Source organism: Marmota monax, unplaced genomic scaffold, assembly GCF_021218885.2.
Source record: "Marmota monax isolate L192 unplaced genomic scaffold, Marmota_monax_Labrador192_F-V1.1 WCK01_AAM20220418_F8-fsc00192, whole genome shotgun sequence".
NCBI lineage: Eukaryota > Metazoa > Chordata > Mammalia > Rodentia > Sciuridae > Marmota > Marmota monax.
This window is the reverse complement of record NW_026693786.1, coordinates 3,156,269-3,175,223: the sequence shown is the minus strand read 5'-3', so window position 1 is coordinate 3,175,223 and position 18,955 is coordinate 3,156,269. Positions and strand designations below refer to the sequence as shown.

Below are 18,955 nucleotides of genomic sequence, written 5' to 3'. Positions count from 1 at the left end.
AGAAAGCTGCTGGGGATGTTGCATAACGGTAGAGTGCCTGTGGGTTCAATCACTGGTATCATTAAATAATAATAAAATAATAATAATAATAATAATAATTTGAGTAGAAGGAGAAGGTTCATTGTGACTATTTAAAGCAAGCCCTTTGCCCTAAGATCTTAAATATAAGAACAGACTCTTGGCTTGACTTGTTCTTGGCTATGCCTCAAAACAGGAGTATATTAGTTGAACTGGTGCAAACATGAACAGCAACAATTACAGAGGAAAAGGAAAGGCTATCAGTGCCAAATTTAAGGACCCAAAGAGATATTCTTAATGTTGGGAGCATTTGAGACCAGTAGGCTGCTGTTTTGGTGCTCCTCAAATCATGCCACTTGGGGACCTCATAAAGGCAAAAACAGCTCTCTTCAACATATGAAATTGGCAATTAAGGCAGCTGCAGACTAATAACACAACCAAGTGACCATGGATAGTTTGTCTTTCCCTATGCCCAGGCCAAAAAAACAACAACCATTTACCACTGTGTCTTTGGTATTTTGGGAACATCTCCCTCATTATTGTTAAGCCTCACAATTCAGTAAGGTAGGTATTATTGTCTTCATTTTGCCCTTGAAGAAATTGAATTTCAGTCAGGTCAAGTTAACTTGTCCATGTTCACTACTGTAGGCAGAATAATGCCCATGACTTAATCCCTAGAAGCTGTGACTATGTTACCTTTCATGCAAAAAAGACTTTGCAACTATGATTGAGTATGAACATGGGGAAATTACCCTGGATTATCTTAACAGACCTGATATAATCAATCATTATAAGAAGGAGGCAGGCAGCCAAAGGTAAGAGAGTGTGACAATGGAAATGAGAGGCTAGAGTAACATGATGAAGGGGCCAAGAGTCAAAGAATGCAGACAGCCTTTGGAAGTAGAGAAAGACAAGGACTAAAATCTCCCCTACAGCCTCTCAAAGGAATGCAGCCCTGGTGACATCTTGATTTTTGCCCTGTGATCCATCACAGATTCTGACTTCCAAATTGTAAGATAACTTTGTTTTAATAACCTAGGTTTGTTTTCACTTTACATGCAAAAATAGTCACCCACCCAGTTGGTAAGTAGCAGAATTTTTATTTTGCAACTAGGTCTAACAGTCTCCAAAATCAGTGATCTTTCCATCATTATGGGGATGTAGGAGTTTAAAAGAAATCTTAGACGAAAGAGTGTAAAGTTAAAAGCTACCAAAACCAAGAACAGCCTAGGAGAGCTGATCCTAGGTCTACTTACCCCAAAATGACCTCTTTTACATGGCCTGATATTTTTCATTTTAGTAGTTATAGTCATTTGGATTGAAAATCACTCTTTTCAGATTATTGAAAATAACTCTGGCAAGCACTAAAGGTCTTTGGCACCTTAGGGTGGATTGCATTAATCTGTTTTTCTATACTTGGTGATAATAACTGCAATAAAGAAATGGAATTTTGACTAGGTGAGGAGAAGCAAGGAATTCTGAAATCTCAGTAGCATTCCAGTTTACAGACATCTTGCGGGGCAGACAGGGTGCTGACTGTGAAAAGCTTAGGGTCACTTGAGGGCAATAGGTACACTATGCCAAAGACTACTCAGCATAATTCAAACTTTTCCAGGTTTTCAGGATTGGGGGCAAGTACTGGGAATTGAAACCAGTGCTCTACCACTGAGACTTCACCCCCAGCTCATTTTATTTTTTTAAAAAAATTTGATACAGGGTGTCCCTAAATTGCTGAGGCTGGCCTTGAAATTGGGATCATCCTGCCTCAGCCTCCCAAGTTGCTGGGATAGTTTTCAGATTTCTTAAACTGTGTGGCATTATATACAAGCAAGTTTATTCAAACCTTGTCTTAAAGAGCTTTGCCTTTGAGTTGTATGCAGTGGAGCATGCCTGTAATCCCAGACTCTCAGGAGGCTGAGGCAGAAGAATGAAAAGTTCAAGGTCAGCCTCAGCAACTTAGAAAGACCCTGTGTCTAAATAAGAAATTTTAAAAGAATTTGTGGATATAGCTCAGTGGTAGAGCAGCTCTGGATTCAATCTCCAGTACTAAATAAATAAATAGGCTTTCATATCTCGATTGCAATTTATTCCCACGAATAGTTGGACACACCTGTGAAGATAGAGCCATTTAGCAAGTAGGGCTGTTAGGCCCTGGCAAATTTGTGAAAGAGACAGCTCCATTTCTTTCATCTCTATTTGAATTCTAGCAGGGTCTTCGATGCCTTCACCTAGCAAGCATTCCTCAATAGGAAGGTTTTGTGGATCTGGAAAGAATTTTGAAACCTTACCAGCTCTGATACTGCAATCACTATACATCCTTCTCTAAGATTAGTTCAGGAAACCAACAAAAAAGGAGACTTTTGTCCTATCTCATCACCTTGAATAATCCCACAGATTTGGTGAGAAATGGAAATTAATTTCTCAGGTAAGTTTGAAACCCTTAACTCAAAGGAGTGTTTGGTATGGGACTGTATCTTGGGTAGGATCTTCAAACACACTGTATAAGGTGCCCCAAAAGCAAGAAAAGCTCTTTTGTCTGTTTAGCTCATTTGGGGTAGCTACTCTATTATAGAGACTGTATTAGAGACTACTAAAACCAGGAGAACAATGATTTGATTCTTTGGTTTCTCATCCTCACTAAATGATATGGCAGGTTGAGTGGAATCTGAAAGAAAATAGATTTCCTCTCTCCCACTCTTACCAAATGTGTAGTGCTGTCTCCAATCCTGCCACATTGTAGATTAACAGTTGGGGGGGGGGGGCAGACAAACAAACACAAAAACACAAGAGTAATTTGGAACTGCTGGTAGAGAGAGTTGGATGATTTAACAAAAGAGAGACTGACAAAAATACATTTTTACAACACTATAATTATAAAGTTGAAGGCACATCCTCGGCAGAAACATGATCAACTACATGCTTATGGAAAAACAAAATACTATCTTGACTACAGTAGATGAATATTGCACAACATCGTCCACTGCTGTTTTGGGTATCAAACAATGTTTAACAATATTTAGCAAAACTTTTCTTTAACTAAAAACATAAGGTTGAGACGCCTGGTTTTGGCTACAAAAGGAATTTATGATCAATGTCACTAAAGAAGCTCTTTTGACTGAAGAACAAGAATTCATGCTTTGTGCTTTATCTAATTGCTCATACCAGACTGAGGGACTTAAGACAGTGTAAAATAGGCATGAATCCATATTTTGGGGGGTGAGGGTACTGGGATTTGAACTCAGGGGCACTCAACCACTGAGCCACATCCCCAGCCCTATTTTGCATTTTATTTAGAAACAGGATCTCACTGAGTTGCTTAGTGCCTTGCTGTTGCTGAGGCTGGCTTTGAACTTGCAATCGTCCTGTCTCAGCCTCCCTAGCCACTGGGATTACAGGCATGTATCACTGCACCCAGCATATTTTTTAAAAATATTTGGTAAAATAATAATTTTTAAAAAATATAGGAAAGAAAACAAACAAAAAAATGCCCCAAATGGAGTGATAACAGGAATGTTTTTATTCTTTTAAAAATAACCAGTAACCAGATGCCTCACCCAAAGAAAATAACAAAATAAAGTAAAATAAATATCCAGAAAAATCATTTTAAAGCAGGATCCACAATCATGGAAAGAAAATCATCTTACACACATTTTGATTTGAAGCTGTGTACAGAAAATATATTCACGCTTAAATTTTTGGAAACATCTTGTCTACAGTACTATTTTAAGCATTCTGTATATCTGAATAAAGTATAATTTTTAAAAAATTAAAGCACAATATAAAATCATTTGTTCACAAAGCATCAGATTTAACATTCTAAAATGTTGATACTAAACTAGGAAAAAATAACATTTCTATTTTCACAACTGACAACCATACTTTTTAAAACTCCAACACTAAATACTCTAGTTGGGTTTTAATCTTTGAAATTCAAAAGGCATCTTTGGATATTTAAGTTAAGGTGCCCCATAGCTGAGTCTGCACCAGCACTAGATATCAAAGTGTTCTTGTTATCTTCAGACTGAGGGCATGGTTGCTGAGTGAATACAGAAGAGTGATAAAGAAAATACAAATAAAGAACTTCAAAATATTCAAATGTCGAATTCAAATATAAATCCATTTTTCTTCTGGATGATAATATAGATGGATGTATATGTGCACATACATATAAATTTGCATATGTATGTGAATAAATACGTAGATACACACACTTATAAAATTTCTCACTAGTAACTAGTTACTTAGTTACTAACTGAAAGCAATGATTTTGATCCCCTCCATAAATTGCTTCTCTCACCTGTGAATACAGCATCCTTCTGTAGCTAATAGTTTAAGATTTTAGGAGACTTGTGGCAGAGAATTCAAGTGTGGCTACAGATATCTAAAACAGGACTCTTCCTAAACAGCATGTTTTCTGTTCTTGTAGTAAGAATTGAAATTACATCCTGATTACTTCCAGACCATAAGCTATTGCCTTTCACATCCTATGACCTGCATATAGGGCCAAGAGATTGACACATACACACAGTGAAAGTACTAACTGCCTATGTTCAACTGTGTGTGGGGGAGGGCTTCTTTTTTCAATTTGGCTCCAGAGTAAGAAAAATCTATTATACATCTGTCATACCAACTGTTTCTTATAGAAGAAATGAGTCATGTTATGATGTTCCACTGGAATTATAGAAATGAATATTCAAACTCAAACTGTAAACATGGAAGATGGCATAAATTGGTCTAAAAAAAGAGCCTAAACATACAAACTGATTCATACTTTATTAAAATGGGTTGCCTTTCTAGATTAATAGCACCTTAATCAAAAGTTTCTGTTCTATCTTTAAGATGGGTATAGAAATTACATATTTTCCAAATGTGAAAAGACAGCATGAAATAATGTTGTAAACTGTGTGTGTGTGTGTGTGTATGAGAGAGAGAGAGAGAGAGAGAGGATAAAAGAGAAAAGGGGTAGAAGAGGAAGAACCTTGTCTCCTACCTGATTTTAGACTCTCATGTATAAAAATGATTTTTCATATTTAGTACTGACCTCAAGGGAAGAAAAAAAAAACCTAACATTTACTGAGCACAAATCCTATGTGTTGGGTATTATTCTGGCAAAGGGAACAAAATGTTGAGAATTTACTATGAATAACCTTCATTTACATATTCTGCATCTGAAATCCACCTTGCAATTAACAAGGAAATTTAAATGGTCACGTAAGTACCATATCTCTGACTAGTATATTAGCTCCTGGGTGGTCACTCTGGAATTTCCATGTGACGATAGGAACAATTTCCTAAATTTACCAAGAACACTAACTATATAAGTGCAAATGTTTTGCTGTTGTTTGTTTTTATGGCACCAGAGATTAAACCCAGGGTGCTTTATTATTGAGCTACAACTCCAGCCCTTTTTATTTTTATTTTTTATTTTGAGACAGGTTCTCATTAAGTTGCTCAGGCTGGCCTCAGACTTGCAATCTTCCTGTCTCAGCCTCCCCAGTCACTGGGATTACAGGCGTGTGCCACCACACATAGTAAGTGCAAATGTTTTAAACAAGAGAAAAGTATATATTTGGCTAAAAGATATTACAGCCTAGGAAAATTCTAATTTCTATATTACAAATTTACTGTAGTTTTTGGTACAATCAGCTTTTTGTAATAGCATTACTTTAAAGTCATCTTGACAGCCTGTATGAAACAATAAAAGATAATTAAAATCTATTAAATTATATATATCAGCCAAGAAATTGTATATATTAAATATAGTAGTGTTAATCTTTGAAAATCTTTTGAATGAAAGAGGCTCAAAATGTTAATTTTCTGAAATGAACAACTTGGAGCTAAGCTCAGCAGGAGTGAATTGAAAGCTAGCACAAAGCTAGGGAGATTGAAGGGAGAAGGTAACATATTTCTTACAACAATGGAAAGATGGGAGGCAGGGATCCCTACAGACCCTTAAGGTCTTTTTAGCTACAAAAACTTTTAAAAAGGAACAAGGTATTGGAAAAATTGTCAGTTATTTTTATCAATGAAACAACCACCGAAATTTGGCTAACTTAAAGGAAGATAATGAAAGAAGACATCTTGGAGAATCCAAGAAAGCAACTGCAAAGACAAGGATGCAGGGAGATAAGGGGAAAGAAAACTACAATAAATAAGGCACATCTATTTTTAAACAGTTTCAACTGTTTCCCTTCTAAAATTAGTGCTTTGAGAGTCATTGGTCCCCAGTGGGGCAGCATTACAGACTCAAAAATATCCTTAAAATCATGCTCTCAAATCTTCAAATTTTTAATTATCCTTTTCTTGCCCACCCCGCCTCTATTTTGGTCAAATAAAAATATTCTATCATTTTAGCAGCAATTCAGCAACCTGTACTTGTAGGGTTTGTCGTAAACCTCACTGCTCTTCCATATCTATCACTAGAGAAAGCAAAAAATGCTGCAAATTAATTTGAAATAAAGCTAGGTTCAGAGCCCATGCCCTGAAACATGCAACTCAAATTGAATCCCTCATGTAAGAAGAGCATGAGACCAACATAAAATCTTTCCACAATATTTTGAAAAGCTAAAGTAATAGCATGAACGCTGTATCAGTGCATAACAATTTCAAATAGCAGTGCTCTCTATTGCCTTTACAATGTGGTATCTTCATCTTCCCTGAAGTCTGCCACCAGGAGTGAGTGCTTGTCAGGTTCACTAGTAACAACACTGTTTAGGGAACGTCTATCAGACAATAGTGAGTTTATGGAGGCTCTGCTGTAATTAACAATCCGGTCCAGCAAACCCAGTTTAGGAGAATTTCTTGAAGTGTCATCTATTCCAACATGAATGCTGATTTCTGAAGAACTCTTCTGTCCTATCTGGCTCCGAGAACGCAGTTCATAGTTCTCATAAGTTGGTTTCCTATAACTGGACACATGGAAAAGGATACAAGTTTAAAATAACCAAGTGATGAATAAGGTGCTTGTTACATCAACAAATGAAAGAAGATGTAACTGGTATGAAATGTACAAAGGTTATCACTGCTAGGAAGGTAGCTTGAAATGATCAGAAATTCTATTCTCAGAACCAGATTTTAGCCGGACTAGATTTTATCTCGGTGCTACTGGTTACTATGCATAAACTACATGAAGTGACAATTACATAGCTAATTATTATTAATTATTATTGCTTAATAATTATTATTAAGAATGGCTTGAGTTTATTATTGATCCATGGTCAAGACTGACCATGAATGATAAAAGGTTTGTAAAAAAAAACAGAATGAGCAAACCATTATACTTACAGTTTAAGAAAGAGAGAAGAAAGTACCACAGAAACAGATGAAGCAGCCATTGCTGCAGATCCCATCCAGGGTTGCAAAACCAAACCAACAGGCATAAAAACCCCTAGAAAATGAGTTTGGATTACAGTAGGCAGTACTAAACAGATCATCAATGTGCTTTTTTTTAACATTTTATTTATTTATTTATCTATTCATCTATTTATTTATTTATTTATTTTTAGTTGAGATGGACACAATACAATTTTGTTTGTTTATTTATTTATTTGTTTAATGTGGTGCCTCACCCATGCTAGGCAATTGCTCTACCACTGAGCCACAACCCCAGCCCCATCAATGCGTTTTTCACACACACACACACACACACACACACACACACACAAATGATTTCTTTGATATTTCTTCAGCATTTTATCTTCTTTGTGGTAAGGATTTACGTTGTCAATTTTTCTTTTTTTTCTTTGTTTTCCAATTTTTCATTAAAATTGCTGTGAACATTCCTGTATGTCTCCTTGTATCCATGTTTGAGACTTTCTCTATGGTACATCCTAGGGGTAAAATTGCTGGGTCATGATAACATGATCCAGCTTTAGGTGGATATTCCTTGGTTCTCCAAAGGAGCTGGACCAATTCACAATTCCAACAGTGTATGGGAGTTCATGTTCTATAAACTCATCCACACTTGGTTTGACAGACATTTTAATATTTGCTCATATAATGGAGATAAATATAGACTTACTATACTTTAAATTTTTATGTGCTTATCTGAATTTTTCTGCTGGTTCTACAGTGATCATATATTACTTGTATAGTTTTTTTAAAAATCACTTACTCCATGAATTAATCTTACTGGGCTGAGATTGTTCTTTTGCTCTTTGACCCTTTAGCATTTGTTATGTCCTTGTTGATAAACAGCTTTGTAATTGTTTTCATGTCATTTTATGTCTTTGTCTCTCAAAACCAGAGAGAATAAGTAGAAATGGATAGCTATTTCTCCTGTCATTACCAACTCCTATCAGGCCTCTAAATTTAGGAGATTCTCAGATGCTTATTAAATGATCCTAAATTATTATTTCTTGGCCATTTACCTTTAATCCATCTCATTTGGTCTCTAAACCTAAAATAACACCTATTGACTATAACAGAGTATTAAGAACTGAAAATTCTGTGTATGCTACAAATCACAACTATACTACTAGACCAAAACTGACACAGAGTAAAAAAGACTGGAAGGAAATATAAAATGCAAACAATGGCTATGTTTGGGTAATGAAATTAAAGTATATTTGTGGCCAGGTATGGGGATACACACCTATAATTCCCAGCTACTTAGTAGGCTGAGGAAAGAGGATCACAAGTTCATGGCCAGCCTCAGCAATTTAGTGAGACCATGTCTCAAAATAAAGAACAAAAGGGGCTGAGGATGTGTAGCTCAGCAGTAGAGCACTACTAAGCATACTCGAGGCCCTGGAGTTCAATTCCCAGCACTGTTAAAAATAAAAAGCAAATCTGTTCTTGGGCTGGGGTTGTGGCTCAGTGGCAGAGTGCTTGCCTCACACATGTGAGGCACTGGGTTCGATTCTTAGCACCACATAAAGATAAATAAACAAAATAACGATATTGTGTCCATGTATAACTAAAAAAATTTTAAAAAGCTTTACAAAAAAAGTAAATCTGTTCTCTTTGGCAGAAAAATAAATGAATGAATAAATAACTGTGTATGTGGATATATGGAAAAAGAGATGACACTATGCAGCAAAATATCAATTTTTAAGCTTAGGTAAAAGGTACACAGATTTTCATTGTATCATTTTTTGATGTTAATGCAGATTTGACAATTTTCAGAATGTAAAGTTGAGGGGAAAAGAAACCTGTCAGAATGCTCATACATTCTTACACTATAAAGAACACCACTGAAAAATGAAAAAAAAATATTGGCTTTAACATTACTTCTCACTATGGCAGCAAGTTATATACAAAAACTAAGCTAAAAACTAATAATACTAAATCATCCAATATAATAGGTTTCTAATGACTTTAGTAAAAAGCAATAATAGTTAAGAGTCACATACCAGCAGCTATGGGAATTCCAACCAGATTATAAATTAGAGCAAAGACAAAATTTATCCGAATCCTCTTGACTGTCTTTCTTGATAAGTCAATACTTGCCACTACATCCAAAAGATCATTCTAAGAACAGAAATATTTATGATGTTAGTGAGAGACTAACTTTACTAGTAACTTTTATATTTGACACTGTGTATACTGACAACTATGTATACATTACAGTAATAGGTGTATTAACCACAAATCTCAGACACTGCTAAAACTTGAATCAGACTTGGAAGATGTTTTACAGAAAATTTTCCCAGGTTCTGAAAACACTTTTAGGGTTGTGTGCTGGTATAAGAATTAAATATAATTAAAATAACCTCAACAAATATTTACTGAAGATAACTGTATTATAAATATATTCCTAAATCTTATTCTTCACATTGGAAGCTTAGAATTCTCACTCACATTGCTGCATTGAGAAAGTCAATAGGTAATTGGTAAGATTTCCCATACTCCCACCTCAAATACTCATAGTCTTAATAACTAAGAACATGGGAATTAAGGCAGAAATAGTGTGTTCAATATATTTTATGACATTATCACTGACCATGTAGGGTAGTTTCATGTTCCTCAGAGGTCAGGCCATTGGACTTACCCTTATCAAAACCACATCAGCTGCTTCAATGGCTACATCTGTGCCTGTGCCAATGGCAATTCCAACATTTGCCATTGCTAGAGCTGGGGAGTCATTGATTCCATCTCCTACCATTGCTACACGTTTCCCCTCCTCTTGAAGTTGCTTCACTTTAGCAACTTTGTGGGAAGGTAGAACTTCAGCAAACACCTTAGTAATGCCAACCTACAGGAGGAAAATAAACTCAATTCATTTCAAGAAATAATACTGAGTACCAGAAGAATAACTGGGTAATAATGAGTCCTCTTTTTTTACACACCAGATGTCTACATTTTAAATGACTGATAATATCCAGTGATAATATGGGAAGTGAGCATTCTTATATACTGTTGTTGAGTGTGTAACTGGCACTGTCTTTTGGGGGGGGGTGCATTTGGCAACATTTATCTAAGTGTACACATCATTTGGTACAGCAATTCTACATCTAGATGTATTTTGGACAGACATGTACATATACAAAGATGTTTATTAATGCCTGTTTAAAACCAAAAAAAAACCTTTCAAATTCACCTTATTGTCCATCATTGGGGGAATGGTTAAATAAATTTTGATAAATCCATACCATGGAATTCCATGAAACAATATAGAAAGAATGAAATAACTTTATATGTTCAGACATGAACAAAGTTCTAAGGAATAGTTATATTAAAAAAACAAACTAGTGAATAATCCTTATAAAATGATCCCACTTGATGTTCAAAATACCAGAATTATACATTTGTATATGAACATATATATGCATTTGTAAGCAGAAGGGGTAGAACTAGACATACGAGCAACATTTCAAAGAATGGGAAAAGGGTGACAAACTCTTTACATCCTTCTATATTTTATATAGAATGTATTCATATATTCCTTGTATTATTTATTAGAAAAGGAGAGAAGGCATTCCCAAGTAGAAAAGATTGAAAAATGTTGGAGGTAAGGCAAATGCAGGGGTCAGCAGAAAAGTGGTATGTCAAAGTGGTGCATTAGGAAATGGTTCCATTAGTGGTGTTTGGGACTGAACAGAAAGGAACCTGTCTGGTGTTATTGCCATATTTCAGGCAAGAGATGATGAGAACCTGGCTTAAGCTGACAGCACTATGAAGAATACGAGCAACATTTCAAAGGAAGCATCAACAGAAACTGGTGTATAGGGTCACTCAAGCATCCAATGAGCTAAGCAAATACCCTTTTACTTATACTAGGAACACACAAAGCTCAAAATCCTTCTAGTATAGCATGCTAATCCTTCCTTAAGGAACCAACTAAATCTATTTGGTAATAATGAAAATAACAGGTCATATGAATTTTTTGTATCTGAATGCAGGAAATAAAATATATATGAATAATTAGAAGTTACTACATGCCCACACCCCAACAACTAAATAAACCAATTACCTGAGAAGCAATAGATCTAGCTGTTTTACTGTTGTCTCCAGTCATCAGAACTACTTCTAAGCCCATAGATTTCAGGATATGAACAGCCAATTCCGCTTCAGGCTTCACAGTATCAGCAATGGCTATCAAGCCACACAGCTCATCTAATAACAGAAGCAGCAGAAGACAGTTTGGAATACGGTGAAAAGTAGAATAATATTTTAATGTAACATTTCAGAAAGAAATAAATTTTGTAAAGTTGTTCAGGGCTTGACTTAACTCAAGACGTCTCTGAACTCATACAGACTTTATACCACTAACCCTATAATCAACTTTCATATCTGGTTATGAAAACTTCACAGAGTAAAGTAGTGGTAACTAACAAAGGTAGTAATAGGAAAACAAAAGAGAGACCTTACTGGATATTAAAATAATCTTTTCCTTTCCTTAAATAGTTATTTGCCAATAGCTATAAACACTTCTTAGCTAATTTAAAAGCAAATGAAACTGACAACTAATACTTTTTTTTTTCTTTTTAGAGCAAAAGGGGTGTGTGAATGGAGCTAAAACTGGCATTTTAACATAGGTAAAAAAATTACTGCAAAATACTTATTTTATTCTATTTAAAAGACAAAAGTAAGCCAGGCATTGTGGTGCATGCCTGTAATCCCAGTGGCTCAGGAGGCTGAGTCATGATTATGAGTTCAAAGCCAGCCTCAGCAACAGTGAGGCTGTTCTATATTTTTTACCTCCACTGACTTACATCCCCAACTATTTTGGGTTTTTTTAAACAAATCCATGATTGGCTTTTATTTATTTAAAACAGGCTAAGAAATAAAATAATAAAAGTAGACAAATGAAGAGGATTTTTAAAGAGTTTTTCCCTTCTTTTTTATAGTACTGGGCCCTAGCCCAGGAAATTTTAATTACTCAGTAAAAATCATACGTTATTTAATGTTTTCACTTTGTATCCAGGGGGCTGGTGAATAACCCACATAGTTCAGAAGTCTCTCAAAAATACGCAAGAAAGCACTGGGTATGGTGGCTCACACTTGTAATCCCAGAGACTTGGGATGCTGAGGCAGGAGTACCACAAGTCTGAGGCCAGCCTCAGCAATTTAGCAGGATTCTCAGCAACTTATCAAGATCTGGTCTCAAAATAAAAATGAGGGCTACAGATGTAGCTCAGTAGTAAGCACCCCTGAGTTGAATCACCAGTAACAAAAACAAACAAAAAGACCCCAAAATACCCAAAACACGCATGAAACAACTGAGATTACAACAGTGAATCACAACATACTCATGGAAAACCTTACCGTCAACTGCCACCAATACAGCAGTCCGACCTTTTCTTTCATGTTCAGTCATGGAATCATCTACATCATTATTAATGATGAGACCATTTCTAATCATCCACTCACGGTTACCAATGAGGACTTTATACTGCTGAGTATTAAAAGTATCTGAAAGTAAGTACAGAAATAACATTTGGTGAGCTCATGTAATCTTTATAGAAACTCTATGAAGCCAGTTCTTCCTGTCTAATCTTGTAGTAAGTACAGCATATTTTTGGTAGAATACAACCTGGAATAGCAATTTTCAAATTTTCTGGGAATATGTTCTGCTCTTCCATGTCTCTGGGCCTTTGTATATTTTGCTACCTTAACCTGAATATTTTTACCTCTCTGCTCCAAATAGTAAACTTCATTGTATTCTTCAAGAGCCAATTCAAATGTCACTTTCTTGGTGAAGCTTTCTGTTTGACCTTCCATAGCAATTCAATTAAGTTCAAAATATTTATTGTGCATCAGTAGCTGAATGTTGGACATAAATATGCCACCATGTTAATGATTCATTTTAAACTTGTAACCACTAACTTTAAGTGAGCCCTTAGTGCTGTCTTGAAGTTCATCTATATTTCCTTAGGTCATTCATTTTCCATTTCTTCTAGGTGACTATTTTACACCTTATCCTCTCTTTTCCAATCTCCAGCTTCTCCTCCCCCATTCTCATACTAGATGAAAACTCTGGCTCCTACTTCAGAAAGAAAATAGAAGCAATTAAAAGACAACTTCCACAAGCTCTCATTATCTAGCCTAGTGATCTGCACCTCCTGTGTCCATATAAGTTGCCATCCCTTCAATTCTTATAAACTGACTTTGTTCCAAATTTTAAGACCAACCTCTCCATTTGTGCATTAGATCCCCCTCTTTTGCTTATTTCAGAACATCTCTCCAACAATTCTCCCCTCTCCTTTTCTATCTCTACTGCACATTGTCCTAACTTTAAAAACCCCTCTCAATATCACCTACTGCTTTAGCAACCATATTTCTCTGCCTGTGTACACAGCAAAATTTCTCAAGTGTTCTTTATTGACTGTCTTCAATTCATATCTCCCATTCTTACATGAACCCACTTCAATAAAGTTTTTTAGATTTTTTTTAGTTCTAGATGGACACAATACCTTTATTTTATGCAGTGCTGAGGATTAAACCCAGTGCCTCACATGGGCTAGGCAAGTGCTCCACCACTAAGCGACACCCCCAGCCCCTCCAATAAAGTTTTTGCCTCTCCTATTCCAATGAATCATTTACACCCTACACCAGTGACCTTTACTCTAATAAACCTACTGGTTAATTCTCAACTATCATCCTACTTGTCCTATTAGTAGCATTTAACACAGTTGTTTACTCCCTCCTTTTGGAAATGCTTTATTTGCTTGGCTTCTAGAATACCACATTCTTGGGAATAACTCCTTGTTCAGCACTTTTCAGTCTTGGCTAATCCCTCCTCATCTCCCTGACCTCTTAATTTGTTGTGCATTGGGGTTCAGACTTTAGCACCTCTTTTGTGATCTTATCCAGTTTCGTGTCTTTAAATACTACTCATATCAACATTGTCCAAAGAACTTTCTATAATTATGGAAATGTTGTGTATCTGCTCTGTTTAATATAGTAGCCACTAACACACACATCTGACTATTGAGCTCTGAATTGGGGCTACTAAGATTGAAGAGCTAAATTTTAAATTAAATCTTAATTTAAATAGTATCATATAACTAGTGGATACTGTACTGGACATCACAGATCTATAAGCAAATGACTCCTAAATTTATATGTATGACTCAGCCTATTTCTGACTCCTGTAGCCAGAAATTTTCATTTATACGACATCTCCACTTGAACATTTAATAGGTACTCAAATACATGTATAAAACTAACTTCTGATCATTTCTCCAATACTACCTCTCTTGTGGTCTTGCTCATCTTATTTAAAGGGTAACTCCATTCTTCCAACTGCTTAGGCCACAAACCACAACACAAATTTTGACTCTGGTTTCTCTCCTACCCCAGATATGCAACCTGTGAAAAAAATCTTTCAATTCTTCCTTCACGACACATTTAGAATCAGAATCTAGATGATGGTAACAGCCCAGCAACTCATTTTACAGCTTCTGCCCTTGCCCCCAACTCTTATCTCCATAGTGTATTTTTACCAGAGCATCCAGAGGGACAATGTGAAAACATCAGGTCAGATTCTGTCTCTTCCTCTACTCAAAACCCTTAAATAGCTTCCTAAGAGTAAAAACCAAACTCCTTATTTTTATTTATTTTTTGTGGTGCTGGGGATTGAACCTAGGGCCTTGTGCATGTGAGGCCAGCACTCTACCACCTGAGCTATATTCCCCAGGCCCCCAAACAGTCTTTTCAATGTCCTTACATGATCTAGTCCCATACTACCTCTCTGATCTTGTCTCCTACCCCTTTCCAATTCATTTATTCTGCTCTTGCCATACTGTTCTTGCCACTACTCAAACAAATCAAGTACACTCCTGACTTAAGGCTTTCATACTTGCCATTCCTCCTCCCTTGAATGCTTATGTCATGGATATTCATATAGCTTTATGCCTCAACCCTTTCAGGTATCTGCTCAAACACCATCTTCTCAGTGAGGCCTACCCTGATCAGCCTATATAAAAATGGTACCCATGGGCTGGGGATATAGTTCACTCGGTAGAGTGCTTGCCTCATATGCACAAGGCCCTAGGTTCAATCTCCAGCACCACACACACACAAAAAAAAAAAAATGGTACCCACTAATCCCAGCATTCTCCATACCCTTTTCCCTGCTCATTTCCTTCCATGGCACGCTATCTCCATCATACTATGTTTTCTGTTCTCGTGTGAGTGCGAGTGTGTGTGTGTGTGTGTGTGTGTGTGTGTGTGTGTGAGAGAGAGAGAGAGAGAGAGAGAGAAATAGATTGAATTAGAATTAAATTTAACCCAGGGCCTTCCACATGTTAAGCACAAGTTCTACCACTGAGCTACACCCCCAGCCCTCTCTGCTGATTCTTTAGTGCCTTGAACAATCTGCTCAACAAAAACTGTTGAATGGTTTTCTATGTATCCGTGTTCTTGATTTCAGAAGTCCACAGACAAATAATAAAAAGTCACAGACTAGTATAGATGGCTGGTGTATAAATAATTATTGTGTAGTCTATATAGTGCAAAAATGGAGATTAAGTACAATTATTATTTAAGAAGAGCAATTGTCTCTGTCAATATATGTCAGTCAGTGAAGAAAGAAGTGAGCTTGGTCTTGAAAGGTAATCGTAATTTCACCAGGTAAATGCTATTTGTGTGTAAGAATATTACATAGAGGAAATAGTAAGTGAAATTATCTAATAATCATGAAATGACACACTGTAAGGAGGAAACTAAGTAGTTAGGTATGGATGGAACATAGAGTACATGTGGAACAATGGAAAAGACAAAATGAGTGATATAGGGAGGCAGGAGACATAGCACAGGGAATAGATCTTGAACAAAGTCCAGAGACTCTGAGCTAAGGAGAGAAAGAACCATTGAATCTGGGATCCTGGGCTGGGTATATAGCTCAGTTGGTAGAGTGGAGTGCTTGCCTTGCATGTACAAGGCCCGGGGGTTCAATCCCCAGCACCACACACACACACACACACACAAATTCTGGGATCCTTAACCAAGATCTATGGATGGGCTTCAAGGATACACATGAACCTCTTATAACGAACATATTGTAAAGGATAGATCCATAGCTTTCATTACATTCCTCCAAAAGATTCATGATTCACAAAATAGGTCATAAACCACTATAAAAGAGTCATAGGACAGAAAATTATATGATCATATCTGCATGTTAGCAAAATCGCTCAGGAATAAATGGGTGGAGAAGTAATGGCACACTTAGGTGGATAGATCATGTTTTAGAGGCAGAAAAAAGATCAGTGGGAAGCTCAGGAAATAGGCCTTGGCCAGAGATACAGGTTTTACAGTAGTGAAGGCCTGTAAGTAGAGGAATAAATAATAGGCACGAATGAGACTGTACAGAGAAAGTATTAAAAATGAAAAAAATAAAAACAAATACATTCCTGAGGATATTCAATATTTGAAAGCAGAAGAAAAGATGAATTAAAGGAGGATTACAAGGTACAGCCAAGGATATGAGAGAGAATCTAGAGAAAGCAGGGTCATGGAATAAAGGGAGGAAAGAGTGTTAGAGAGGAATAAACATCATCAAATGTCTTAGTGAAGTCACATGGGATGAAGATGAAAAGTGACCACTGAAGAGGGCTCTGAGTGACCTAGAAAATATAGTTTCAGTAGTATGGATGGAATGGAAGCCAGATTACAATGAACTAAGGCATGATTCTGAATCGAATAAGTGAATTCAATGAATGAGCCTACTCATTCTCAAAGCTTAGATACAAAGGAAAGGAAAGAGTCTAGATGGGAATATAGTGATTTTGATGGGAGGAATATTCAAAAATACAGATTTTGGAGTGGTAATGGAAGCCTATAGACAAGAAGCTACTACAGAAAAAGAGTTGGAAAATGGAGAAGCAATGGAATATGACAGAGAAAGGTAAGTCCCTAAGGAATTAAGAGAGCATAGAATCTAGAGCAAAGATGAAGGAATTTGCTAGGCAAGACAAGGGACATCTCTTCCTATGAAAAAGGAATAATTTGGGCAAAAATAGAAAGAATGCATGCCCGAGAACCATAATTTTCTATTTGATAAATACAATAATTTGCAGTGGGGAATAGTCATAGTGAGAAATAAAAGAAGGATCACAGAAGAGCAACTAAAACTAGACCTGACCACCCTATAGTGGTGTCAATGAAAACAGTTAGGAAGTGTTCTTAAGTAAACTGAGTGAAGATATCATATGACCCATAGTAAAGAGAGAATGAAATCATGATGCCAAATTTTGTTTCTTATATAACAGTTCAGGGTTATAAAATTAGCCATTTGTTCATAACTGCACCATTATTTATACTACAAAGAAAAATTAGCTTACTTGAGAGCTGAGCATCAATAATCATGGAAGACGAAGTTGATGACTGTTCATTTCTTGCATCAATTTGAACCAGGGATGCATTTTTAATGTTATTTTCCTCTAACTTCCAGTTATTCTTATGTAACAAGCCTTCAATATTGGTGACTTTACAGCTAATACCACAGCCTGGTACGACCTGGAAATCTATGCAGGTACCCAAGGTTTCAGTATCCAGCTCCTAACAAATAGAAACAGAAGAATTTCCTCTGTTGATCTGATAATCCAAGGTCATCCATTAGCAAGATCCAAGAATACTCCTGGTGAATTCTAAGTATTTTGAATAAAACTGTCATGTATCATTGCCTACTTGATAGTGGATTTTGATAAGAATAAAGAAACAGAGCATTGAGTATAACATACAAAGTTACAGGAGAGTCTCAAAATCCTTTGTTTTAATTTTACTGTCTCAAATTTGTAGAAAATATGGAAGCCCTGCTATTCTCTGCCATTTCCAATAGAGAATCACAAGTTAAATTTTTAATTCGCAATCAAGTCAGGTTTTCTATTCAGTGCAGGGCAAAGGGTAATAAAGAACAGGGCCTTTAATTACCAGAGTACACTATCATCTCATTCTGTGTCCTTAGTAAGCCCAAAGAATTCTGGGGGCCACCATTGTTTCCTGGCTCTTTATATCTTCATCCTGTCTGTTGTTTGATTTGAGTGTAAAGAAGCCAGTTAGTAAGAGGAAAGAACAAATGAAGAAATGGCAACACCAGTGATAAAATTGTCACTTTTTAAGTGTAAAGTGAATGAGAGATAATTAATAAAGAATTTATGCAAATCAATGAGAAAAAGACAGACCTATGGGGAAACAGGCAAAAGATACAGACAGGTTAGAGAAAAACAAATTCAAATGGCCAATAAACACAAAAAATGTTCAACCTTACTCATAATTAAAGAATGCAAAGCAAAGCATCAACAAGTAAATGTTTTTCATGTTAAATTGGAACAAAAATATCGTTAAGAATGTAGGGAAATGAGCAGCCATAACTTTGGGTGCTGGTATAATCTGGTAGAAACTCTTATATGGGCATTGGTAATATTCATCATATAGGTGTTTCTAATATTCATCAAAATTTAATTGCAAGCATCCTTTGATCTAGCAATTGCACTGAGAGGCATTTAACAGAGATGGACTTACAAAAGCTCATGAAGATGTACAGTGTACA

General features: G+C 36.1%; 1 protein-coding gene across 4 annotated transcripts in view; it reads right to left on the bottom strand.

Moving 5' to 3' along the window:
• Positions 1-2,870: 2,870 nt before the first annotated feature.
• Atp7a (ATPase copper transporting alpha) overlaps positions 2,871-18,955 on the bottom strand; it is a 148,070-nt gene continuing 131,985 nt past the window's right edge. For all 4 annotated transcript variants that reach the window (XM_058584912.1, XM_046462140.2, XM_058584911.1 and 1 more), the window contains 7 exons: positions 17,748-17,964; positions 12,727-12,873; positions 11,432-11,574; positions 10,010-10,213; positions 9,372-9,489; positions 7,303-7,405; positions 2,871-6,926 (listed from right to left, as the gene is read on the bottom strand). In XM_058584912.1, coding sequence (XP_058440895.1) covers positions 6,650-6,926; positions 7,303-7,405; positions 9,372-9,489; positions 10,010-10,213; positions 11,432-11,574; positions 12,727-12,873; positions 17,748-17,964 — 1,209 coding nt within the window. In that variant the 3' untranslated portion in view covers positions 2,871-6,649. The remainder of the gene's footprint in view (positions 6,927-7,302; positions 7,406-9,371; positions 9,490-10,009; positions 10,214-11,431; positions 11,575-12,726; positions 12,874-17,747; positions 17,965-18,955) is intronic.